At 39.6% G+C, this 27,617-nt stretch overlaps 1 protein-coding gene across 6 annotated transcripts in view; it reads right to left on the minus strand.

Annotated features, from left to right (window-relative positions):
- Window positions 1-27,617, minus strand: part of MAST2 (microtubule associated serine/threonine kinase 2) — a 203,796-nt gene that overhangs the window by 159,103 nt on the left and 17,076 nt on the right. For 5 of the 6 annotated variants that reach the window (XM_065673460.1, XM_065673452.1, XM_065673451.1 and 2 more), the window contains exons 2-3: window positions 22,494-22,641; window positions 19,116-19,258 (exon numbers count right to left, since the gene is read on the minus strand). In XM_065673460.1, the coding sequence (XP_065529532.1) occupies window positions 19,116-19,258; window positions 22,494-22,641 (291 nt within the window). Of the gene's footprint in view, window positions 1-19,115; window positions 19,259-22,493; window positions 22,642-27,617 lie in introns of those variants that run through there. The other variant, XM_065673459.1, reaches the window with a different exon arrangement.

Below are 27,617 nucleotides of genomic sequence, written 5' to 3' on the forward strand. Positions count from 1 at the left end.
TTCCATACAAATGTAAATCTGCTGTCGACAAGGGTGGAGGAAAGAGTTCATTCATCTACAGACCGACTGCTTTCATACTGCACCAGAGAAGGTGTACTCAGAAGAGACACCAGCTTCCAGGCAGAAACAAGTTCCTTGGCTCATGCCCGTCCAAAAGCTAACATCTTTGGAAAGGAATCCTCAAATTAAACTTTAGTATTTACAGAAGATGCTGAATTCACTATACAAACATTCTTGTTCTGGAGTTAAACTGGCATTAGAACAGAATGGAAACTAGCTTCTCTGATGCTACGTTTCAAATACCGTTTTTAAAAGAGACACTCTTTTCAACAGGCAGTCTCTTTCAATATATGCTGCGAATTTAAACTGGAAGAAACTTCATGTCTGTTTAGTAAACATTTAGATGACTACCAAAATCAGGATTCTCTTACTTTATTGTAAGACAACCATCACACTACACATTAGGACTTGAGCATCAGCAGGGAATGCCTCCAAGCAGAATGGCAACAGAAGCAAAGCTCAAGTCCCAGTACCAACCCTTGTGTGTTTCTCTAATGAAAGGTATTGGTATATACTGAAAAGTTTATAGAAGCAACAAAACCTATAGCTTCAAGAATTCCACAGAAGTCATCATGAACCCGGTTAGCCCAGAAGCTATTTTGCCACAGAAACTGTTTCAATAAAAGCTACAACTCACAGACGGATCTCATCTCATCCAAGCACACACTGAGAAATACCCCAAAATTATACTATACATAGGATCTCCTCCACCATTCCTCTTCCACAAACCTGGCTAGCAGTGCTCTGCCTGCAGCCTCACCACAGCAGCAGTGGTTCCCATACACACGTGCCTTTTCTCCAAACTCTTCCCAAACTTTTCTGCTTCCAATTCTTCCTTCATCAATGAAGCCAGATTTAACCTTGAAGTACAAGCTGGACTATTTTTACTTAGAGACAGCACTCCCTTTACAGAGTTAGAGAGGTTTTCTTGAAAACTGCAGAGGTATGAGACTATGCCATACTGTATTTCACTGTATTTTCCCTCTCAGCTCTATCTATAGGATATTTGTCATTTTGGACAGTCAGCTCTTCAGAACAAGCACTCGGCACTTTGCAAAACGAGGAACCTCTTCTGCTGCAGTAGGGAACATTTAGAAATAATGAATTAGAAAGTCAGACATCCTCACTGGGAAAAAAACATGAAAGTTAACAACTGATTTTTCTTTAATTATTATGCTACAGCACTGAATATATTTTCCTAACTTAACCCACGTGCAATTCATTTCAATATACCCTGAATTTTACCATGGTTTCCAGCTGACATTGAAGTGCTTGGACAAGTCTCCAAAAATGGCACTATTTTGCCTGCTTAAGACCAACATGATATACATTCAAACACTGCCTTCGAAATTAACACTTGCAGATGATAAGCCAAAATATTTGAGCTAGAGAGTTTTACTCTCCTCTACTCAACTTGTCTATATGCGACTAAGCTTACATTGATATCTAAGGAGACATCTCAAAGCAGCGTTTTTCGCCAATGGATTCTGACAGATTTTGTTCTTCCTTTTCTGGTCTCAGACAAAATTTTGCTATTCATTTCTCGCAACTTAAAATGCTAGACATTTCAAAGCGGGCTGTTTTTAATAGAGATCCCTTTTCCCAACATTCATCCACCAAATCAGAAGAAGAAAAGAGCAAGAATAAATTCATTCAGGCTCTCAAGGACTTACAGCGCAGTGACAAACTTTCTTTTTTATTCTTCCTCTCCTCCAGGATCTGTGTCAGACTTCCTATTTTTATGAGTTCTCCTCTTTGGCTTTATGGTTTGCCTTTTTAATAGGAAAGTTATTTTTCCTCCAAAACCCACAGGTGCATTGTAATAATTTGGCAATCTCTCAAACCTTTTTGGTTTTGTTTAACAGAACCTATTACATTTAGTCTGGGTAGAAGAAACAAAAGACTCTGAGAGATGTTGACTTAAAGCCTCAAATACTATTTCTCAGTGGAAAAGTGTGACATTCATTATTTTAAAAGGCACCTTTAGACAACCTTTTCCCATAAAATTAGCAGGTAAAAAAAATGCTGGGATTTCAAATTCAAATGCAAAAGATATGTATTTTCTCTTGATAGTTATAGATACATTTTATTCCAAATTCAAGCACACAATTCCTATGCATGACGCTACAACACTGCCAAGTCTAGCAACAAACACTTCATAACAACAAATGTGCTTCATTGCAGCAGCGATATATTTGCAATATACGTTCTTTAAACAGTTCAGGCAGCCTACTGAATTACTAATGTAATATTGAGCTTAGCAGTTGAAATCTTTGGGGTTTTGCTTTAAAAAAGGAATAAATCTAAGCTTACCAGAAAAACATCGAAATATGATTTTCATGCATCATTTAAATTGTCACCTGGGTTTCTGTCTCAAGAACCAACAGAGAATATCAATGTGTTAATTGAAACAAGCACTATGTGATCCACACGACATCTTTAGCATATGTGTCCTTCCAAGGGCTGACAAGAGCTTTCTTGGATTTTTCAGCACTAGAGTCTAATTGTTTCCATTTTCAAGCTGAAAATATGAACAAAAATCTTACATATTTATATAAATACGTATTTTCCCACCAGTATGAGACAACAGTGTATCTGTTTTGAGTTCTCAAAAAATAAAATGGGAGTATGGCAACACTGGCATGAAAGTGTTGAAAACCCCATCTTTAAAAGCTGCATTTCTCTTCACAATTCAAAAGGCCCAGAAAAATAAATTCAATCAGAAACCTAGCTCCATGATGGAACATTCTTATTGATGAAGGAGAATGAGCTACTGGATGTAACAAGGCAAAGCTCAATACTCAAAGCTATCATAATTTAAAATTAGACATAATTATCCTTAACAAAACCAAGCACTGTGGAAAGGGGCTTTGGAACAGCTGCTCCTCTTCAATTTAAATGCTCATTTGTTTTACATTGACCTAGAAATCAGTATCCTCCTAACCAAAAGCCAATTAGATAATAGTCTCTCTTTCAAGCTTGTAGAATACTAATTTTTTTAATGTCTTTAGGAGTGAAAAGCAAAGAAATGAACTGCAGATGATGCCACAAGTATGCTCTGTTCCAACACACAGAACCAAAACGTGAAGGTTCCCTCCCCTCTTTCAGAAAGGTCAGATTTACAGTGCAGAGAAGGCACCCATCACTTCCTTGTGCTGCCCTTTCAGAGCAGTCTCAGCCTGGGACAAGCACAGAACACTGCGAAGGCAGCACACGTCAAATGATCTTCAGTTTGCTGGGGTAGCATCCCACCATTCCTTACACAGTAAAAGTGATATGCCAAACTGACAACAAGGAACCATGACAAGAAGCATTTCAAAAGCTCTCCCTCCAATCTTGCCCAGAGTTAGGTCACTAACATTGCTGGTTCCGGAAGCCGAAGGGTGTCAGATTCTTTGAGTACTGCAAAATAAACCAGCTGCCCCACAAGCAACAGAATTAAAGATATCCAGTTTCCTACAGACCCAAGTTTGTCTTTTTGTCATCTTGCTCCCTCCGCAGTCCTCACAGACATAACCCTGGTTCTCATGTGTTACCTCCACCCAACTGGAGACAGCATCTCCCGCAGCTAATCGAGAGCTGTCATACTTGAGTGGCACCAGAGCTGCCAAGCCACAATGAACAATGAACTGTCTCTCTTGGAGAGAATGTGAGGGGGTGCCTCCTACTCGGCTCCAATTCTTACGAAATTGCAGTAACAATTATTTTTGACATTTCTTCTTTCCAAGCTGGGATGAAATTGGCCATTGGCTTGGAAGTCACCAGGAAAGAAGAAACAATTGCAGGAACTTTGATTCCCTACAACTGCTCAATGTTTCTGGCAATCGTGGTCATTTACACCATTACTTTCAATTCTGGTTAAAGCCAATGCCAAAAATACATATTCATCTACAAGTCTATTCCAGCTCTAGAAAGACAAAATGATGATGATTGCCAGTTTGATTACACTCAAATACAAAGCCATAAGATTTCTTGGTCTTCTGAGTCTTGGCAGCATCCCTAGAGAAAATTCATTCCATGAAAGAAATAGAGCCTTTTCTAAACGCATCAACAAAAGAAGCTTCTCAGAAGACTGGTATCCTACTGAGTCTGACAGGACCCAGAAAGAAACTGATTAATGCAGGAAACGACATGAGAAAATAGAGAATTCAATTCTACCAAAACATTAGATCTTCACAGAAGAAATAAATACTAGCAATCACCAGCAGCAATTCACAGCTCATGCTGAAAAATAAACTGCTGATGCATAAGGTGGATGTTTCAATATTGAAAGGAGACTTCTGAAATTGGAAAGCTGTGGCATAAACAAGCCTGTATTGACAGAATGACCTCATAGCCCAACACAAATCTGTTCAGTCAAGGGGGAATTCAAGGGAAGGAGAAGCTCTTTGCAGAATAGGTAAAGAAGCTGAAGAAACTCCTGTCTCCTAAGGTTTCCTTTTGAAGTCACTGAAGTAGAAAGCAATCAAATGAAAAGTGTGAGCTGCAACGGACAAAACACAAACACAACAGCAGCACAATTCTAAATATACCTCAAAGTTACCAGACATCAGTGTTATCAGTTTACTGTACCCTTCGTCCTGCGCTCCTGAACTTCCCCACGCTAGCAGCCCCCTTTCCTTCTCAGTACCGCCTTCAAAGCTTCTTTTGCAACAGGAAGCAGAGGAAAAGTCAAAAAAAGCCCAGGCAAGTAAGAGTCAAGGAGTAAGCAGATTATCCAGGAAGTTTATTACCCAGGAGCAGCTAGGATGGTATCAATCCTAGGCAAAATAATTATTTTAATCCTGTGTCAGCTTTTCCACAGAAAAAGTGAAGTAACATCGGTTGCTGAGATTTTCATGAAAAAATAAGGTCGCAAGTAAATCACTGCAATTTCTGAGCAGAGTTCTTCAGTGCTTTTGGGTGGAGGAGGTGAAGGTCAGGGTGTCCAAATTACTGCCTCTGCTGATAAAGTAAACACAAAGGCATCAGACTTGGAATTGTGTTCAGAGCTTTTAACTTGGCCGCAAACTACATTTTTAGAAAATATATCTCTAAGAAACAGCAAAACCACCTGGGTTACGAACCTGCCAATCAATTGAATTTTTCAAAGTAGCTGTCAGAAGAATTGCTACTGAATTTGACCATTCCATGTCAACAGAACAGTGATGCACATAACATTAGGTACCAGGAAGCAGTTCTTTACTACAAGGGTGATGAGACATTGGCACAGGTTGCCCAGAGAACCTGCGGCTGCTCCATCCCTGGCAGTGTTCAAGGCCAGGTTGGATGGGGCTTGGAGCAACCTGGTCTAGCGGGAGATGTCCCTGCCCATGGCAGGGAGCTGGAACTGGATGGGCTTTAAGGTCCTTTCCAATCCAAACCTTCTGTGATTTTAACTGATGACCTGGAAACAAATACAAAACCACTGATGACAATCATACTGTAACAGCACTGCCAGGGTTATCTGAATGATTTGGTAAGGCTGCTCTATTGAAATACTGTGTTAACACAACCAAATGGTAAATCACATTCGTAGGAATTAGGTTTCAGGCAACTATAGCATGGAGGGAACATCTGCAATTCTGTAAATCCACAGATCTCTTCTGGATCCCTTTTTTAAAATATTGGTACCACATTTGCCAGTTTCCAACCCTCAGCTACTCAAACTATTTTAAGCAATTTGCTGCACAGCACAAACAGTAGGTCACATGCTTCATCTTTGAATAATTTTAAAGCTGTGACATTACCTCCTTTTACTCACTGAATTAACAACCTCTTTTATTCTGTTTTTAACCACTCAACTTTCCTTTAAACCATTCTTTATTCTTATTCAGGAGTAGGAGGGGGGAACACTCCATTTGTCTGCTTTGCAGAAGACATCCTTAAGTCAGTTCCATGGAGACACTAAAGATGCAGGTCTCTTAGCTGATGTTCCTTGCTTTTCAACAAGCTTCCTCTTTGTAAATCAGTTCATCTTTTTGAAACCGAAAGCAACTTTAGTGGGGTTTTAATTATTTTTAGCTCTGCATAGATATATATCCTAGTTTCAGCCTTTAGGGTGGCTTTTTGATGTACATTTTAAACCAGAACTGAGAACTGCTAAGGATAAAAGCAATGTTACTTGCCCTCCCATGGGCTTTTTGCTAGAGCTTGGATCTATGAAACAGTCACTGAACATGGGAAGTCTACTCTCATCATGTCTCAGATGTGGACTGGACACATGCCACACTAAGTCTTCCATTACCATTTCATTCTGCAGTGCACCATCTTCCTCACCACACGGCAGTCACCATCACCAATCCCTATCATACAGTGGGTAATATGGACCCCACATTACTACTGCTTAATTAGATCCAACTTTCAACACTTTGGTGGCCTATGCTGCTCACTGATGGGTTGTCTGTTTCAAATGGGAGTGGCAAGAGGGTCTTCAACCATGCACCACTGCCCAGCCACAACTCCAACCTCTGTAAACCTTTCCCATACATTTTAAGAAACATAATACTGGGACGCAGAACTGCATTCAATGAGACAGCCCTCAGCATAGCCGTATCAGAATTTGAGCATTTTATGGGATTAAAGTGATTATCTCTAAAACATGTAGTAGAAAATGCAGTAATTATACTTATGGGTAGTGAACACTATTAGACACTTTCCACTACTGAACTGAGGGATTCAACACAGGACAAAAGCTTGTAACAGAAAGCATAAGCTCAATTATGAAGCTTAGGTATAATGGAGTTAAACCAACTTTATCCATTTTACCTAACACAAAATGGAGTTTAACCAATCTTTCACTGCTTGCTCCAGAATGTGAAACTGTGATGACCTACTTCTGAACCCCAAACTCCTAGAGAAGTTTCCTGCTGTGCAAGTTAAAATGCAGCTAAGAATTACTAATGGTTGTCCATGACTATCCTCAAATGGAGATTTCATACAAGGCAGGCAAAATTTGATGATAAAAGCCTTGTTAATAATGGGACAAAAGAAAAATCAGATAGCAGATGGAAGGGATGTACCACTGAGGTACTTCATTAAAGAAGTAGGCACCACAATATCTTTCTCTCGAAATTATTGCAATTTATAGTACGCCAGGGGGAAGAGCAGCAGTTTACCTTTTGCTTATGGAAAAACAGAGGAGTCCAGCAATTAGAATGGTAAGGGATATCTCTCACATCACTGCAGAGGCAAGTTTAATGGCCAAGAACCCACAGGTTTCAATCCATTCTTGACAGTTTCTCAGGGAAGCTGATACCACAGACAATAATGCACAAGGAACAAGGTCTCCCAAGATCTTCAACACCACTCATTTATACAAAGATTTGCTGCAATTATATCTTTAAATTTAATCTATATATAATTGATTTCTAAATAATTTTTAGCATATATATATAGGCATTCCATTGAACTTACTAGAGTGCTCTCTTGGAATTAAGTTGATACATAAATCAGCTGGTTTGTCTGTAGATATTACCAGGTATTCATACATGTTCATATCAGGCATAGCAGGAACGATTTTCTTCCCTATGTCTGGTATAATTTAAATATTTCTCAGTCAGCAACATTTTAAACACAGTATTTAAATTATGTCAAGAAAATAAACATGTCAACAGGCACGTAATCATACAGAAAATAAACAGATGTCATCGTCTTTACATAGATGTCATACCACTTTACATAGCTGCCTATTTAATCGAGATTGATGCTGATGCCTGATCAATATAATGTGACAGTGCTGACATGGTACTTTTCCTCTCAATTCAGACAGTTGCGCATGCATGCAATATTAAAAATTGTTCCTCTCTTCTTTCAAAATCCTCATTTCCTCTTGCCAAACTTCTGAGTACTTCATTAGCCTATTTCGCTCTAATAAGATTTCTTTGATAAGAAATGCATGTGTTTTAAATTCATAACACCCTACATTTTCCTTTATTTTGAAAGAAATCATTTCATAAATTAATTTTAAGGCAAAACTTACCTAAAACCAAACAAATAGTTATCAATAGATTTAATAATACCCACAAACTTAATTTTACATTGCATACTGTCATTTGAGCAGAGTCAAAGAGCTTGTGGATCAAAAAGATTGAGAGCACCGTCCATTTAACAAGGAGATACTGCAGAAATAAAGGTTGTACCAAAACTAGTAACTGTACTGTAACTGAGCCATGCGCATTTTCAGCAACACTAAAACTGTAACAGAAGGCAGAACTCTAGTTTTCACATTACTGATCCCCAGACCAGTAGTCCACAGCCCAGAGAATCTACAGTGGAGAAGGAATAAGGAGGTCACAGCAGAAGTGTATTTGTGCACAAAGCAGTCTGAATTCACCACTTTTCCAGCTATCATCAAACAATAACTCATCACTGGGGGGGGGGGGGGGGGAGGTCCTGTTCTGTGGTGGTAGGAGAAGACACAGAGAAAAAGATAGTTCTGGGAGAACAGAGGAGGAAGAAGAGAGCTTAGGAACATAAGAACAGGCCGGAGGCATCATAAAAGCTTACAGTAGGGGCAGCACAGTATGCAGAGCTGCGAAGAAGCAACCAAGGTTAGCACCACTGATGAAATGCAAGCAGCAATGAACATTTTGACCTTTGTCTTCAACCTTTGGATTCTTGACACTGCGATAAACATGCTGTGTATTTTCCTTGGCAACAGCTCATCCATTAAATTAGTTCGATTACCGATATTTAGGAAATTGGAGCTGTAAAATCGCCAAAAGTACCTCTGCAGACTTAACTACTTGAAACGAATCTGTAACAAAGTAACTAGAAGACTTTGTGCAAAAATAATCAGTGTATGCACTGTAACTTTATTTGCATAAACAAATCAACACAGTATTCTCTAATCAAAAGGTATGCAATCCTTCTGTTTAATTTTGAGTGAAGACAAATACAGACACCATGCTGGACCTTAAGTTTCACTTGTTATTTAAACTGCAAGGCTGAGAATTTTAAATCCTAGTTTCACATGATCTTTTTTCATGGGCAAATAATGAACCCTGCCACAAGATTTCATCACGTAACTACTTCTATCGTCACTATACTGTGTGACCATATTAAAATAATGAAGTTTGAACATTCATATCTTCAATTAGAGCTTTGTGGCTTCAAGCACTTAAGGAACAAATGCTGCCATTAACCTAGACCTTATCTCTCAAATATTCACTGAATATATCAACAATACTACTGAACCATGAGGTCACTGTGAAAATGTGAAGTCTCAGTGGATTCCATCACAAAACAAAATCACGAGGATTTTAATAGGGTCTTATTTAAGGTACAAAATTAAACTCTTTCATTAAGTTATCTCAACAGCTCATTTAATTTGTCAGGCTCAGAAAGTATTTTAAAGGTTATTTTAGGTTAATTACATTTCACATCCTTTTGACAGATCTGAAACCCTGCACATCTTTGAATCCTCTATTATAAACATTTCTCCCTTGCCAATAACTTTAGATTCAAAAGTTACATGTTTGTGCATACTCACTCTATTGTCTCAGTATGACAGCATTTTATATTTGTAATGTACGCAGGATATTTAATTTTTTAATAGAAACATGGTCACTGCATTAAATAACAAAAATAAGAAGCACCTCAGTCACTTGTTCCATACTATTTGCTAATAAAACAGCTTAGGTAAGCTGGTTTGGTTTGAACACATAAGGCACCCTCTCAGCAGAGCTTGCACTATGCACACGTAGTTGGCCACAACTGCTTTCAGCAAAGAAAAGTCTGATCAATCCAAAATGCCACAGTACAAGAATTCTCCTCACCTAAACAGCCTGGCCATTATTTATCCTAGTCTGTTCACAGAGGAAAGAACTACAGATATCGATTCTAAATCAAGCTTGCAAGCGTAATGGTTATTCTGACTTCATACCTCGTGTTCTTACAGCACAAGGACTCTGCAGTTCCCACCAGGGGAACAGTTTAAAACTCCCAACTCCTGCAAAAATGCTCAGGTCAGCAATAGTAACATAGCAAAGCCAGGTAAGAGATCAAGGTATTTACTCTCTGGCTTTTGAACAATTAACATTAAAATCTAACTCTCTTTAACACAATCGGAAACAAGAGAATGACACAGGCACACTATATACAGCAACTGCAAGAAGTTATTTCATAACATTATCCATTTGAGCTTCAAACATTTGCCAGCATTCATAAACTGAGCTTTACAGCAAGTCTGTGAGCTATGCTTTACTCCCAGTTCTGCTGAATGACTAAATTACTTATCCTCTCTGTATCTCAGTTCATCAAACTTCAGATTATCAGGATTGTTGCGTAAGTCTCAGGCTTTAATACCATGTTTCACTTACAAGGCTACACTTACCTCTGCCAAAAGATTTCACCTCTCCCCCTCTATAGTAATCTCAATGTAATAAAACCTCTAGACTAACTCTTAGGGAAGATTCTGAGCTGCAGCTATTCAGAGGCGAAGCACACAAACCACTGTATGCCTGTTTTCCTCCAAGTGGTAAAATGAGCCATCGCTGCGTCTCTGGAGCTGAAGCTGTTTAGATGGCTGGAAAGGCATGTTGCATAGCTTCAACAAACCAAAACGATACAGAACAGGAAAACATACCAAACAAAAACTGGCAGCCAAACATGGAGGATTATGCTACTGATTCCTACAGCATCCTCAAAGCTTTTGTTTAGTCAAAGGGATTTTTATACATGTCCCAAAGCTCAAAACAGTTTGCATTTTTACAGGAAAAAGTAGTTTGGAACTTAGGCAAACAAACTATTTCATGTTTAAAGACTGATCCTTCTCTTTTTCACATCCTAGGAAACAGTTCCCAGAAGTGTTACAGACACAGAAGGCAGCCATATTAAAATACAGACATCTCACAGTGCCTTTCTATGGAAATACCTGCTGAAAATCACCAAAATAAGCCAACCAATTTTTGACTATTTTAATGAAAAACCAGAATTTTTATTGTCTACATCAGAATGGTTTTATATGGAGGTCAGCAAGAACCAAAGAACAACACTCTGATAGAACAAAGCCTCACTCAGTGACACTCTGTGATCAAGACAGTCTGAATAATTCTTTATATTTTATCTTAAATTCTCCACAGCTCCCCAAGCGGAAAAGCTCATTTTCCATGCACACTACAGCAGTTTCTCACTTTATACCTACAATAGTGCTGCTGTCAGGAACAGAACTGACTGCATGTGCCAAAAATCAATTCAACATATTCATAGACAAAAAAAATAACACGCAGCATCTGAAGATAATGAGAACTGCAATCATTCAAACTGACAGTCTAGTGCCTAACAATTATCACAAGGCAAGTTTTATGAATTCATATTTCCTACAGTGACAAGCCCCAGGTTACACAGAAGGGTATTCAAATTTTCTTTCAAGTATGAAAATCTCCGTTGAGCCAATGAGTCCACTCCAAAATGGGATTCACTTATGCTGACTGTGTTTAATATGCAGAAGTTTCTTCAGAGCAAGATGCTGACAGTGTTCAAGTAATATGCACTATATATTAAATATAACTTTAGTACAGAATTTATCACAAATATTTGCTGTTCTTTACACAGATACATGTGAATTATTCCAAATGGAGTTTACTAGTGAAAAACCTATCAGGACTACCAGGTTTGAATGCCACTGTGAAGGAAGTGTCCTGAATCTATCAGGAAAACACACAGAATTATATAGCACATGCATTTTAGTTTTCATACCAGAGATACCTTAAAGCTGTGACGAAGGTAAGTCTGTTATGCTCATAAATGTTAATGCTCGTAATAATTAAATACATTCAAGGAAGCTCTTCTGCAGTTTGCTTACAATACTGTTTACTTTGCAAAGGCCTTATTCTTCACTGTTCTGCATTATCAGATCCAAATTCCTTGTTCTTACTTTCAAGCTTTATCATTCAACTCATGCTAACACATTCAACTGTCTGTCCAGAGCTTGCTCCTACTCATTCCTCAAACCCAGTTCCTTCAAACAAACACAAGTGAAGTTCTTGAACTAATGTAGCGTCCAGGCTTATCTTCTATCTTCTTATAGCCACATCTTCCAAAACTGGTAACATACCCAAACCTTTAAAGATTCACCCATAGACTCTGCAGCGTAAGGAAATGCAAGTTTTTAATTAGCACGCACAAAATCAGACTTCACATGGTTTTAATTTTGAAACCCACTTACTTGCCATCCCACGTTATCACAATTACAACTGGTATTTTAAAATGGAATTTCCACGCCTTCATGCAATAATAAGATCCGTTTGTTCGCACAATCACAGTTTCTGCTATCTTCTGCTTTTCTAACAATATAAAAATATGAAATTCCTCCTATGCAGTCAAGTATTGAACATTCCCTACTCCCCAGAATGATTTACGGTCTTCATCAGCTATAACTTTAATGAACACTTCCAGCTGTATTCAGCAACATTTTAATAGTCAACATGTTACTACCTAAACTACAGACTAAAAGTAGGGTTACCTATGACAAAATAGCTGCTTGTTTCAGAAGACACAAATATGAATCTGATGAGAGAACTTCATTTACATGTCTGCTTCTGTAGGAAGTATCCAGTCAATCAGCAGGAAGTAGCCCTATGCACAACTGGCATTAGTGATTTGTCCCCCAAATAATACTGTATGTTTCAACAAAAACACAGAGCTTACATCTAATTCTTTTGTGAGGAGGTCAAAGTCTCAGCTCTCTGTGCTCACCTCACTGCCATACATACGGAGCAGAAGGTGGTGGAGAGTTCAGTGGAAGTCCAGCTACTGTGCTTTATAAACTACTATTTAATTTGCTAGTCAGATACCTGCTGGTCACTGCACACTTTATTCCTTCCAAGACCTCATCTCTGTCAGATTAGCAACCACTGCCCTGATGCTTGCACAAAGCTGAGATCACAAATCACAGAATCACAGAATCACAGAATCCCAAGGGTTGGAAGGGACCTAAAAAGATCATCTAGTCCAACCCCCCTGCAAGAGCAGGGTAACCTACAGTACATCACACAGGAACTTGTCCAGGCGGGCCTTGAGTATCTCCAATGTAGGAGACTCCACAACCCCCCTGGGCAACCTGTTCCAGTGCTCTGTCACTCTTACAGTAAAGAAGTTCTTCCTGATGTTAACGTGGAACTTCCTATGTTCCAGTTTACACCCATTGCCCCTTGTCCTATCACTGGATATCACTGAAAAAAGCCTAGCTCCATCATCCTGACACCTACCCTTTACATATTTGTAAACATTGATGAGGTCACCCCTCAGTCTCCTCTTTTGCAAGCTAAAGAGACCCAGCTCCCTCAGCCTCTCCTCATAAGGGAGATGTTCCACTCCCTTAATCATCTTTGTGGCTCTGCGCTGGACTCCTTCAAGCAATTCCCTGTCCTTCTTGAACAGAGGGGCCCAGAACTGGACGCAATATTCCAGATGCGGCCTCACCAAGGCTGAGTAGAGGGGGAGGAGAACCTCTCTTGACCTACTAACCACTCCCTTTCTAATGCACCCTAAGATGCCATTTGCCTTCTTGGCCACAAGAGCACATTGCTGGCTCATGGTCATCCTCCTATCCACCAGGACCCCCAGGTCCCTTTCCCCTTCGCTACTTTCCAGCAGGTCAACCCCCAACCTGTACTGGTACATGGGGTTGTTCTTCCCCAGATGCAAGACTCTACACTTGCCCTTGTTAAATTTCATCAAGTTTCTCCCCGCCCAACTCTCCAGCCTGTCCAGGTCTCGCTGAATGGCAGCACAGTCCTCTGGTGTGTCAGCCACTCCTCCCAGTTTTGTGTCATCAGCAAACTTGCTGAGGGTGCACTCAGTTCCCTCATCCAGGTCATTGATGAAAATATTAAACAGCACCGGTCCCAGCACCGACCCCTGAGGAACTCCACTAGTCACAGACCTCCAGCTAGATTCTGCGCCATTGACCACAACTCTCTGCCTTCTTCCTTTCAACCAGTTCTCGAAATAATAAACATTAAATCCATTGAAGCGCTAGGAACTAAGGAGGAGACCCAGGGATAGAATTTTCTTTTATAACTAGAAGGGTTTCTGAAGCAGAGTGTAAAAAAGCTTGAACCTGTAGCTCCACTGCACTTCATCAGGTCTTTTGAATTATTGATTTCTGTACCGAACTGACAGAGAGTTAAGGTCTCCTTTAGCTACAGTCTACATGAAAATATCTCTAGCTCTTTCTTTAGGTTGGCGCTGTAGTAATTGTGTAATCGTTGTGGCTGCCCCATTCCTTGAAGTGTTCACAGCCAAGCCAGACGGGGCTTGGAGCACCATGGTCTAATAAAAGATGTCCCTGCCTGTGGCAGGGGGTTGGAACTTTAAGATTCCTTTAAGGAACCTTAAGCTTTAAGGTTCCTTCCAACCCAAACCGTTCTATGATTTTGTGTTGAAAACTGCAGCTCAGTATACTAAGTCCTCCAGTACACCAGCACCACCTAGCAGGCCATAGACCAAAACGCAGTTAGGCAACACAGCTTCTGACCTAAAAATTGCAGAGAGAAATGATTTGTATAATCAGCCTCGAATTTTAATACACATATTTCATTTTCTTCATAACTATCACAACCATCATCCCTCTGTTACCAGAGCAATATTGCAAAACCATGTATAGCATTACGAGATGAAGCTAATTCATACTCCAGCTAAAAAAGGCCAGGTTATTAGCGAGTCGTTACTGCAGAACATCACCCCAGAAATGCCGTGCCCGTACTGGAAAAATCACTGACGATCAGCAGGATCTCTATGAGCGTTTTACACAAAGTGACTCGGCTCTTGGGGTCACTTGACTCTGCCATCGGCCGCCAGCAGATGGCAGCACAGGACCGCAGTGGCCTCGGGGTGGGGGGGGGACTGAAACCAAATTATGGGGAAAAACCTGAAATCAGATGAAAAAAAATTATAGAAATTCATGTGGAAAATTATATAAATTCACGTGAAAGCGAAATCCAACTGTAAAGGGAACTGCCTATATTGTCTTGCCCACAAACCTAAATCTGTAGCCCATTAGCCACTCTTCCCGGTAGTCAAGAATGATGCAGATTTGAAGTGCATCCTTTTGTAAAGAAGAGCATCCTGGACAGGGGAAATCACACATAAACTTCCTGTAATAGGGTAAATACAATTGATTCTACTCTTAGTATATCTAACATGAAATCTGAAAAGCAAATATTAAATCTTTACAAAATAAGCAGTAAATGTTCTCTCCTACATCTAAAAAGCATGCCCCAGCTTGGACATCAACCATACCATTCCCCAGTTCAAAGTCCGTCTCAGGTTCCAGGTTTCCAACACACACTCCTTTGCAGAGCCTAGGACCCACCACCACGAGGGCTACTGTTCCCCCTATTCCACCCAGTACTGGCTAATCCACATGGCTTTAGGGAATTAAACAATCAGAATAAATCAGGCTGAATGGGCAGTGTCCCTCACGCAGTGTTATTCAACACAGGAAGTTCTTCAGCTCGTTGGTAATTTCAGCTCTGCATTTGAGCCTTTCTATCCTCCAGATTATTATTCAACACCTGAGGCTTTTTCATTTTTAAGCACTTTGACAGTTCTAACTCTTCTGTATGGCAGGATGCTTGCCAGTCCTGATTCAGGCAAAATAAACACCAAAAGTCGTAAGAGATTTTCCACATTATTATCCTTTTGCTCCTTATACATACACTTAATACACACTTCCTGAACCCCCAGTTTTTACTATATTTGGGTCTTGAGAGAAGAAAACACTACTAAGATACCCACAATGATGCTTTATGTCTTCTTCCTCTGATTACTTCCTTGGCTATCCTAGGGATTTGCAAGTCTTAAATTGGATGCTCCCCACCAGAATTCAATCTACTAGGATCAGAGCCATCCATCTTAAAGAGTGCGTGATCAACTGAAGGTCATCCTCTGAAATCCTCACACATATTTAGAAGGCACACAGATCAGATCAACATCTATCATTCCACAATGACAACACTCAGCATTCAGTCTGTCTGGCTCCTTTCTCAAGTCAAGGATCTAGTGGCAACTGCTACGCAGACACATTAATCCAGATTATCACACACGTACAAGCTGAAAGATTCTATCGAACAATTAAGTGTGCTTGTGTAGTTTAGCATGTTAGAATTTGATGTATTTCCAGTTCTTGAGTTGTTGCTGGTAACTAGCCCAGCTATCAGTCTTGCTTCAGAAGCTGCAAATCATTTCTATAGATTTGCTATCGATATCTTTTTGCTTTGCAAATACTTTCAAAGTTGAAAAGAATGCAATTTAAGCACAGCAAACAATCTTTTAGGATTAATAGTGGTTAGGAAGTACGAAAAAAAAACCCAACATCACTGAATGCCAACAAAACAATTTACCAAAGGAAAATCCACTGATACCTAAAGTGCCAAGAAGAGGGAGCAGAAACAATGCACACAGCTTTGAGTATTCTGGCTTTCCCATGCTGCATTCCCATTTCTCTCTAGCTATCCATCTATTGTATTATAACAAATAATAAAGGAATTAAATGCTCTAGCAATCAAGGCTGGCATATTAAAATGACACTCTGCATTACTGAACCTACTCATCTCTTAATAGAGCTATTCTGCAAAGGAGATTAATTATACTGGCAAGAGACCTTTTGGTATTCTAATTTGTGAAATGTATTTCAATACCACAAGCATATTAAAACAGCTGCAAACATGTAACCAGCTCCAAGATCCCAGGACTCGCTGCATTTAATTAGGTGTTCATCTTGTGACCAGCTCTTTAGTCACTGCCTTAGAAGCCCACTTCTATAGATATTCTTAATTTCTAGGCTTAATTAACAGAAAATGTAATTAACATACAGCCCCCACCATAAAGTTTATAGAGACAGGAAAGGGAACATCTACTTCAGTACTGAACACCATCACAGAGGAAGAAATACTGGATTTACAGCTGCATTCCACAGCTTTAATTATAAAACAGATAATTTAAAATCATTATTTTAAAATAAGTTCTTGGCATTGCATTTCGTATCAGGACATTTGATAGCACAAATACTGCCATGACAAACTGAAAATGCATCATATTAGTACAGAATTGGAGCATGGAAACAGAGCTTCAGCTCGCTGCTGAGCAACGAGCCAGTAATCCAAATTAAGTATCTGAGAATTAACGTTCTGATGTAAAGCACAGTTATTTTTCATTAACTTAAGTTATGAAGCTTCAATGCATTCGACTGCCTGTGTTTTAACTTATTACCTTTTTTAATCCCCATCAGATTAGTGGTCAGCGGTTGACACAAAGCTCAGAAGGAGCCGGCATTGTGCGCAGCTCAATGTCCTGGCTGCACCACAAGGTGCATGACCAGCAGGTTGAGGGAGGGGATGCTACCCCTCTAATCTGCTCTTATGAGACCCCACCTGGAGTACTGAGTTCAGCTCTGGGACTCCCAGCAAAAGAGGGATGTGGAACTGTTGGAGCAAGTCCAGAGGAGGCCAGGAAGATGCTCTGAGGGCTGGAGCACCTTTGCTCTGGAGACAGGCTGAGACAGCTGGGCTTGTTCAGGCTGGAGAAGGCTCCCGGAGACCTTAGAGCAGCCCTCCTGTACTTAAAGGGTTCTACAGGAAATCTGCAGAGTGACTTAGTACAAGAGCATGCAGTGACAAGACAAGGGGGAATTACTTTAAACTGACAGAGGGTAGGTTTAGACCAGATATTAGGAAGAAATTCTATACTATGAGGGTGTTGAGGCACAGGTTGCCCAGAGAAGCTGTGGCTGCCCCATCCCTGGCAGAGTTCAAGGCCAGGCTGGACAGGGCTTGGAGCAAACTGGTCTAATGGAAGGTGTGGCAGGGAGGCTGGAACCAGATGACCTTTAAGGTTCCTTCCAACCCAAACCATTCTATGATATACTCAGATGCTAAGTTCACCCTTTCCATTGATATTATCAAATTAGAACTGTTTCTAAGAATAGAAATTTAAGGCAAACGCTAAACAGGCACCAAGCTAAGACAGAAAACAATTAAATCAGAAGAATTTCAATATATAGCATGTCTGAAAACATTAAGACTAGAAAAACTTCATTGTGAAATCAAAATTAATGGTAACACAAATGCATGGCCTTTTGAACTTTGAAGATTTATGTTTCTTTACATAGCATGGTGGTGCCAAACTGTCTAGGATCCCCCCCCAAAAACTGTAAGGGCTAACAACCTAAGGGCTCGATCCAAGGCACACCCTTTTACTTAAGGGCTCATTGGTTCTAAACAGTCTTACAATGCAATATAAATTTACACACTCAATAAGCAGCACATACCAAAATCTTTTTATTAGAGTAAAACTTGTTATACAGGTAACACTACGAAAGTTCAGCAAAAAATAAAAAGCTTCTAGCTTTGCTTTCAGCCTCGTGTTTAGCAACAATTTCTGTTGCATATATGACTGCTTACAAGTAACTGTCTTTTCCTACTCTTACATTTTCTTCTTGCACTTCAGTGATTTTAGATACTTAGAGGAGATAAGGAACATTAATGCGTTCCTTTGGATCGGCAATTCAGTCTTGACTACAGCCCTGAGTTTACACACACACACCCCCCCATACAGAATACTCTCTTCATACATTCACTTCACCAAAATCTTTTTGAGAAAAACCACACAGAAGAGCAGATATCAGCTCCAGCATTTCAATTCCTTGGACAATTATCTCTTTCAGCTTCATCCCCCAGCTGTCCTCTAGGGAAACAGGCAGAGCTAGCTACTTAGAAAGCCGGTTTTCCCAATTAAACTTATTTTAAACGGTCAAGTTCCCTTGCTCACATGTGCCCAGGCTTCCAGTGGTATTTTTCTTTCAGGTATCAGGCAGCTTAAGTAGCGCTGAGTAGTGTCCCCCAAAAATAAGTTGTTCTTCACATACCCATTTTTTTCCTACTTTTTGTCAAAGGCAGGACAAATACATTGTCCTCCTAATTCACTCTCTACCCGTTTTCGGGCCCAGAAGAACAAAATGCTGCATTCACTGAGCAGGAGCACAGAAAGCAATGTAAAAAAATGAAGCAAGGGATCACACCACTTTTTATTTATAGCACAAAATCATCATGAATATCCCCAGACTCACTCACCAAGCCAGCAGTAAGTGAAGGAGCAGACTGTCCTAGAGACTGATTTCTCATGCGGACCAGGTTTGAGGTATCTCCAGGTGGCTGCCATATCGTCTGCCCCACTCCACTGTGGACGCTATTTGATAAAGGAAGCAGCTGTTTTCCTTTAAAAACAAAACCAAAATACCATCAGCTTGTTTTCAAACAAGTTTGCAAATTCAAAATACAATGCTGAAAACAAATACCACACGTGGAGAAAAAGCAATTTAAAGGTTTTGGTATCTTAGAACTTGTAAGAGCACATTACCTATGAATTCATTATGTTTGACAGCTAAGTATCTCCACAAAATTCTGGCTTACATTATGAGGAAATGGGTAAATCCAAAACCTTTGTAGAAACAGACTTTTCATCTTTATACCTTTTTATACTTCACACAGCTTAAAAAAGAAACAATATCTGCTGCCAATTAAACAATTTCTTGTCCTATAGAGACAAAACATTACTATTGCAAAATCTCTTAATTTTAAAAATTCTTATGAAAATGCATTCATAATTGTAACATATGACATCTCCTAAACGGCTTGGCCACCCAGACATCCCTATTTTCTCCTGCCATTGGAACACTCAGCAGTAGACTTCATGCCTAAAATTTAGATTTTTCCATCTAAAAAATTTCACTCTTCAGCAACATCATATTATCTTCAAGGCAAAACATTCTGCAGCTTTCCCAAGTATCCCCTGTACCAGACTGCTCAGCGTAGACACTTACCTCCCATGCTACAATACGCAGTGAGAAGAGCAGTTCCTATCTCAACGAGTTCACACCATTGTACTTTACTGCAGGGAATCCAGTTATCACATAAAAGGAGCTACTCAATACTTTTTTTTCCCTAGCCAATATAACATTCCTTTTTGAAAAATGTCAAGCAGCGAGTTTCTACATTAAGAAAGAATCAAAATCAAAGTAGGTCATATTTTGACTCCATCAAGCTTGACATTTTCCTTTTATGTACAATGCTATTCACCAAAAAGAAAAAGACAGTCTTGTGGTTAAAAACACATTAAGTGAAAATATCTGTAAATCTGGGTTCCATTATTAGCTTCCAGATGACTTCCTCAGGAACCCTGGTCAGCCAACCTCTGTACTTCAATCTCACCATCTGCAGAAAGTGTGTGAATAATACCCCTTTTCCTTAAAATTAGGACTGTGTGACTAAGTTACACACACCATTCAACTGATTATCACATGCTCAGATACTACAACAAGAACCATGCAGGACTGAGATGTTTGTTGCAATAAGTAGCAGGAAGAAGACTACGTCTTTAATCACATATACTGTAGAAGAATACAGTTCTCAGAGGCTGCAAGCTATTTTACAAATTCAATTTCACCTTAAAATTAGGTGTGAAATAGTCATACAGTCATTACATAAAAGCAGATACAATATTAAGAAGAGTGTCACAATGTGATTTGCTATGATGGGGGGAAATGGTGGCTTTTTTAACTTATGTCCATTTTCTACTAAAGTTACAAACAATGGACCAAGTACACATTAATGGAATGAGTCGGAGTATGAGACATGAGAAGGCTCAACTATGGCTAGCAGAGACACAGCTTATTAGTACCTTTTTTAGCAGTCCCACTAAATCTGCTTACAGCTGGAGGCATGATTTTTATGGTTTGCTCATTATCAAGATTATGTCCATTCCAACCCTAACTGCTCTAAGATTCTATGAGGAGTAAATATAAAGACTCCTCTTCTCTGCAGAGCTCTAAAATGACAGAAAAATACATTATTATTTATTTCAGGAAACCACTAACAAAGATATCCTATAATAGCAATTCAAACCATATAATTACCTAACAGTTCAAAATACCAGTGTTCAAGAGCAAGGATAACATTATTTCAATCTCCATGAGACATAATTATCAATATCTGCTTTTAGTTCCACAATATCTGCACCCAGGAAAAAGAAGAATTCCATCAAAAGTCAAATCTAAGCCAATCAGCTTAGAAGCACAATCACCTACACTCTTTAAACTCCTTTGCTTCTGCTGCAAAAATAGGGTGGAATTGTTTTCAGTACTGAGCTTGAAAAGCTAAAGCCTCTTTCACTGCCATACCTCAAAGTCCTACATACATTCCAAACACCCACATTTAAATTATGTACCTAAAGATCTACATTTTCATTATCCAGTTGGGTCAAACTGATACTGCTGGGACTCTTTTCCCCTTCCTGAATCAGCCTATAGTAGGCTGAAAAGTCAGTAAAATGAAGCAACAAGTTCTGGAAAACGTTATCATTTCAGAACAGAAAATTTACAAGAACGTCACCTGTAAACAGAAAAAAATATTTCTGAAAAAGAAACAGAAATTCTCCAGTTTTCCACTTCCTCCTATTTACTTTTCTTTCTTCTACTCAAGGCAAGAAAAACCACCAAACTACAGTACTATCTTCAGCCACTGTAATCATCTAGCAGCTGGGTAGCTAATAAACATCTGCTCTCCTGTAGTGATTAACCTACCTTAGGGAACAAATCTACCTGAGTGCAAAACATTCATGTCTCTATTTTTCAGAAACAAGCCACATAGTACAAATAAAACATTAAGAACAAGCCATGCCAAAACAAAACATGCATGCTTTAGTGCTTATTTAGCTCCTAAACACCTAGCACCTCAAACATCAAACAATTCATCTTCCCCCATAAAAGACACAGGGACTAGGACTGGATGTATTTTTACAATCTTGTAAATCAAGCCCATGCTGCTGCCAAAATGGGTGGTTTCACCCTCTTCCTCTTTCTCTCCCACCTGAGAGTTTGCAACCATTCTGATTCTTGCACTAACATGCAAATGGGCAAACAGTCAGCCTAATTAGGGAGGAAATGGGCTGCAAGTTAACCCTAAAGAACAGCAGCGGTATTCAGGCAGATCAGCTAGTTCATTCTAGACTGATCATGCAGATCTGTATGTTCAATGCCAGCATCACAGACTTAGATACCAGCTTTAAACAACTGTGAAACCATCTCCCAGCCAACATACAAAGTCTTGGAAAAAGAAAACTACTCCGCTTCATCCTCCATTTTTTTATCTAATTACGAGACTATTCTCACTCCACGGCTCTACAGCTGACAAACCGAATTCTGTGACAAGGCTGAAGACTGTTAAAAAACCCAAACTTTATACAAACTGAAAAGACATCTAGTTAGTAAACAAGATTTTTACTTTCAATCACAAATGCCTGCAGTGCTTTTGAAGCCAAAAAGAAACTAAATAATTTGAGCCAGCTTTCCAGTAAGAAACATCAATATCTCTTACCACAACTGTTATACCAACAAGTAATACTGCATCTTTAATACTAATGAATTGGCATATGGTCTTTACAAAAGGGCATACCTGACAAAGAACTTGCCAAACTACCTCTTCGTAGCTTGCAGTCATCTTGACTTAGCTGACGATGGAGCTTGGTTTTCCCAGCAGATGAAAAGATGTCGGGATTGCTGAGCTTCCTGCATCGTAACGGAGTGGACTCTGTCATCATCTCCTGTAGAAAGGAGAAGAACAAGTTTGTTAACAAACGCCTGAAACATACAATCTCCAAAGCATAAATGAGACAGTTTAAAAACAAGCAAGCAAACACACATGCACTTAAAATTGTAAATCCCCCTTTGGTGCCACATATCTGCGCAAAAAGCACATCACAGGATCGCAGTCAAATATGGTACTTGAACTCCACTGCTGTAAGGAATATTATTATTAAGTCAGAAAAAAAAAAGCAGTTATTAGCTCTTACAGTATGCGGGAAAAGAGGCTACTGAACAATCATCCTCAGCTTTGATTCAAGCTATTTCCTGCTAGAGCAAAGAGTATTTTCTCTTGAATAGTCTTTCTTGAATATTTATTCCATCCAGTCTATGAGTAATATGCCTATAAAGAAACTGTTGCAATTTCTAATTGCAACCCAAAACTCCTATTATAAGTTACAGCTCCACTGCAAGACCATATGTATAACTAAGTAATAATTAGGATAGAGATCATCCTTTGTGTAATGTCTTTGTTATTACTCTAAACAAAATTAGACCTGTATTTGTCAGAAACACTCCCACACATGTAAATTCCTTTCACAGCACAGAGCAATCTTTCAATCAAAATAGCAGTAGGTAGCACAGCAGCAAGTACACCCACAGTGCTTTCCTTATGCATTTAATTGTTAATGGAGGTGTGAAACTCTTACTTCACACCCAAAGAAGAAACACAAGCCTAGCTACCACATTCGGATTTGAAGATAATGTGACACTGTCCATTATGGCAGTGCACTTGGTCAAGGTCTTCTCTGCAGTCATGCAACATGTTCCACATGTCTTAATGGACTGCTCCATTTTATTCCCAATGCCTCTCATTAGCTATAGAGCATTTCAAGCCACGCTTACCCTATAAAATCTCATCCACTGCAGAAAATAAACTGAAAGAACACTCTCCCTGCATGATACATCACCACATGGTTTAACATAGCTTTAAATCACCTTTAAAGCAAAAACTAGTCTGCCGGTAGTGGTGTTTATTATTAAGATTTGCAGATTCCAATCAAAATCTATTTTTTGAAGTCATTAATTCATATCTGTTCAGTCTACAGTGTTATGCTTCAAACTGTAAAATGCAGACCAGGACTACACACTTTAAAACTCCAAGGTGGGGGGGGAAGGAGGAGGAAGGAAGGAAGGACAGAAGGAAGAAAGGGTTTACATGGGGAAAACGGATTTGAAATAGAATCCCCACTTATCTCTGAACCATTCATTCTCAGCCCTTCTTAGACCCCCCCACCGTCCTTTTAATCATGAAATCTTTTGGCACCTTATAATAGTAAATAAGTTAATTTGTTTGGGGGACAGGAATGCTTTGCTCCACATCTGCTTCAGTGGTGCACCTTCACCACGTTGAGAAGTACTCAATTTCTTCCTCTGGTTACAGTTAGACATCCAGTCGCCACCCTGTAAACCAGATCAAGAGAGAGACCTGGGTAACTTAAAGTAGGTCAGTTCACTTACCCAGTTCATCACATAGCTGCTAACAGTTGTGTTGGTGCAAGAGTGGGGAGAGGCATGAAAACAAGTAGCCTGGGGTAGAGAAAACTACTTGAGCTGAAAATGCTTTATTGTTAAGGTTCCTCATATACATCTTGGAGCAAAGAACCTCTTTTTCAAAGAAAAGCTTTGTACCTGGGACTTCTTTGTTTGTCCAAGATTTTGGGGTTGTTTGTCAATAGTTTTGGGTTACTCTTACCAGTAAAAATAATTACAAATCCTTAATATTTCTTCTTGCGTTACAGCACACACAAGCTTTTCAGATCTATAACATCTAAGTCAAAAGTACCCCAACTGAAGGTGCACTTGGAACACCAGTACTGAAGGGCTGTGTTACCCTACCACAATATCCGCTCAGCTGCCTGTACACACCTTTCAGGTCAACCCAATGGTATTTGCCACTTCTCAAGACACCATTCCATACACTTTCCTTCAACAGCCCTTTCTTTATTAAGCACAATGAACACTTGGACACTTCAGCAGACTACATAGCTGTTGAACGTGCTGAAGAAGAGGACCCCAATCAGGCTCTGCAGTTCTGTATACTGTTAAACTCACTTCTCACACATATGAAAAACAAGAAAACCTACTGCACCATTCTGAGGCAGGCTGCTACGGTTGATAAACTGCTGAGTACATCATGGGCAGTTTAAAGTTTCATTTTCTGAGAGCTATGCCCATCATTGTTTTGCTCATGCAAAACAGGGGAAAGTTTTAACTTGACAACAATAGAGTTGTCTTTCATAAGACTGTAATTTATTTCCACTCACCCATCAAACCCCAGCTGCAATACTGCAGTTCAGAGACAAACTACATGGGAATAGCAACAGTTTATGTTACCATTCTTAATCAAGGAAGGAAAAAAAAACTTACAGGAAGAGATCTTTCCTTGTCCTTGCCCCAAGGCAAGAAGCAATGAGTACGAAGGACAGAAAAACCTTACACAACATTCCAAACCAATGGATAAAGATACTCTCTGCAGTGACAGAGCAAAATCTTGCTTACATGCTTCCAAATTACTACATTAGACTACCAGAGCAAGTGGTTGAAGAACTGATTACATATCACAGACTGACGCAATTTGAAGGACTCCATTTTCACTTCTGGAAAGAAAAAAATTCAAGCAGCTTTGGAAATAAAAGCATTAGTAAGCACGGAACGAACACTTGCTCACAGTGTGCAAAGGACTGAGCCTTCATCCACTATTTCTTTTCGAAGGTGATAGGAAGAAACTTTAATTTACTTGTCCTTGTGGTTTTTGCCACAAGCCAAAAATCAGGCTCCAACAGCCAGCTGAATGCTGTAAAGCTTATGGCTGAAGATAAAAGCATCGCACAAAGAATCTTGATTTGAAAGGCAAAGATTATTTCTATCAGTCTCTTCAAACGTATAAAAAAGTTTGCTCACATAACTTGAAACAGTAGGATATGAAGAAAAATGGCCAAAGCTTTTCTTGAATAGCGAGAGGCATTCTTCGGCTCATTCACTTACCACACTTGCACAGAAAAACAGTTAAAATAGTTGCGGTACTGGAAACACATACAAGCCTGTTTCTCTTGCCTGAAATCTCACACAGGAGTTATTACACTCAGTAAGATGGGAGAACCAGACAGATTGCAACAACAGCTGCAGACAAAAGCCAAGAAACCAAATGTGCTTCCTGATGTGTAAGTTTACACCAATATCCCATGTTAAAATCCTGATCTGGTAATTTCAGCATATAGCTACAAGGAACCTCTGCAGTCATCTTTTCCATTCCATTGCACAGTGAAAGGCCCCCCCGCGATTCAAGCAAGAAATAAAAAGAACAAGCACATCCAGCACTGCAGTGCTTTTCAGCAGTGCACATTGCTCACTTAATGGTGCTCAAGTGAGAAACACAGATCCTAACCTACAAATGGCAGGTGAATACTGCAAGTATGGATGCATGTCAAAGTTCTTCCTCAAAATGCAAGATGAAGTAGTGCACTGTTAGTGAGACTGATGTATCAGCAACAGATGAGTCTTAGCGAAAAATAATCTTAAGAACTGTCTTCATAGTCAACATCTAATACAAAATAGATCATACCAAGGTGCACTTCCTTACACAGAATCACAGAATAGTTAGGGTTGGAAAGGACCATAAGATCATTCAGTTCCAACCCCCCTGCCATGGGCAGGGACACCTCACACTAAACCATCCCATCCAAGGCTCTGTCCAGTCTGGCCTTGAACACAGCCAGGGATGGAGCATTCACAGCTTCCTCCGCCAACCCATTCCAGTGCCTCACCACCCTTACAGTAAAGAACTTCTTTCTTATATCCAATCTAAACTTCCCCTGTTTAAGTTTTAACCCATTATCCCTTGTCCTGTCACTACAGTCCCTAATGAAGAGTCCCTCCCCAGCATCCCTATAGGCCCCCTTCAGGTACTGGCAGGCTGCTATGAGGTCTCCACGCAGCCTTCTCTTCTCCAGGCTGAACAGCCCCAACTTCCTCAGCCTGTCTTCATACGGGAGGTGCTCCAGTCCCCTGATCATCCTCGTGGCCTCCTCTGGACTTGTTCCAGCAGTTCCATGTCCTTTTTATGTTGAGGACACCAGAACTGCACACAATATTCCAGGTGAGGTCTCACAAGAGCAGAGCAGAGGGGCAGGATCACCTCCTTCGACCTGCTGGTCACGCTCCTTTTGATGCAGCCCAGGATACGGCTGGCTTTCTGGGCTGCAAATACATATTTCCCAGCAATCTCTACAACAATCAAAAATACTCAATTGTGACTAATAAATATGCAAATCTGCAGGTCAAAACATGTTAAACTATCAGCCAGGGGATGAAGGGAAAAAAAACTACACAAGAGTTCACTGGGAACAAGTAATCCATTAACAAGAGAAAAAAAAAAATGTTCTTTTTTTTAAGCCCAATGAGCACAACTGATGTCACCTGGAAGTGAATTCCAGCAAACTGTTAAAAGGAAGAAATGAACAAAAATTTAAATGCAATCAATTAGCAAAGAAAACACTAATAACAGTCTGTTTGCAAGGAAGATAACCAGTGAGTAATGTAACTCAAGGGTATTTGACACTTCCTGATATTTTTTTAAGCAAGAAAAACAGTCAATACTGAAAGCTGCATCTTCTATTTTTTAATACAGCACTGTTTGTCCTTTAGAAGATAAAAGCCTGTTGTGTCCGGATGGTGTGCACATTATCCAAGAAGCATTCTTTTTCTTCTCAGCCTTCCCTCATCACTTTCTATAATGCATGTACATACCCTTAACAAAAAACAGATCTGATCCTGCCATTAGGTCTGCTCTAACATACTTTAAAGTACACTAAAAAAGAAAATTAAATACCTAAAGAACAGATCACAAACCAAACATATAGCAATTAACACAATGGAACCATAGTATTTATGCTTTAGTATTTAGCACTGAGATTTACAACAAAAAATCTTTTTT

The sequence above is a fragment of the Lathamus discolor genome, chromosome 3, assembly GCF_037157495.1.
Source record: "Lathamus discolor isolate bLatDis1 chromosome 3, bLatDis1.hap1, whole genome shotgun sequence".
NCBI classification, from domain to species: Eukaryota; Metazoa; Chordata; class Aves; order Psittaciformes; family Psittacidae; genus Lathamus; species Lathamus discolor.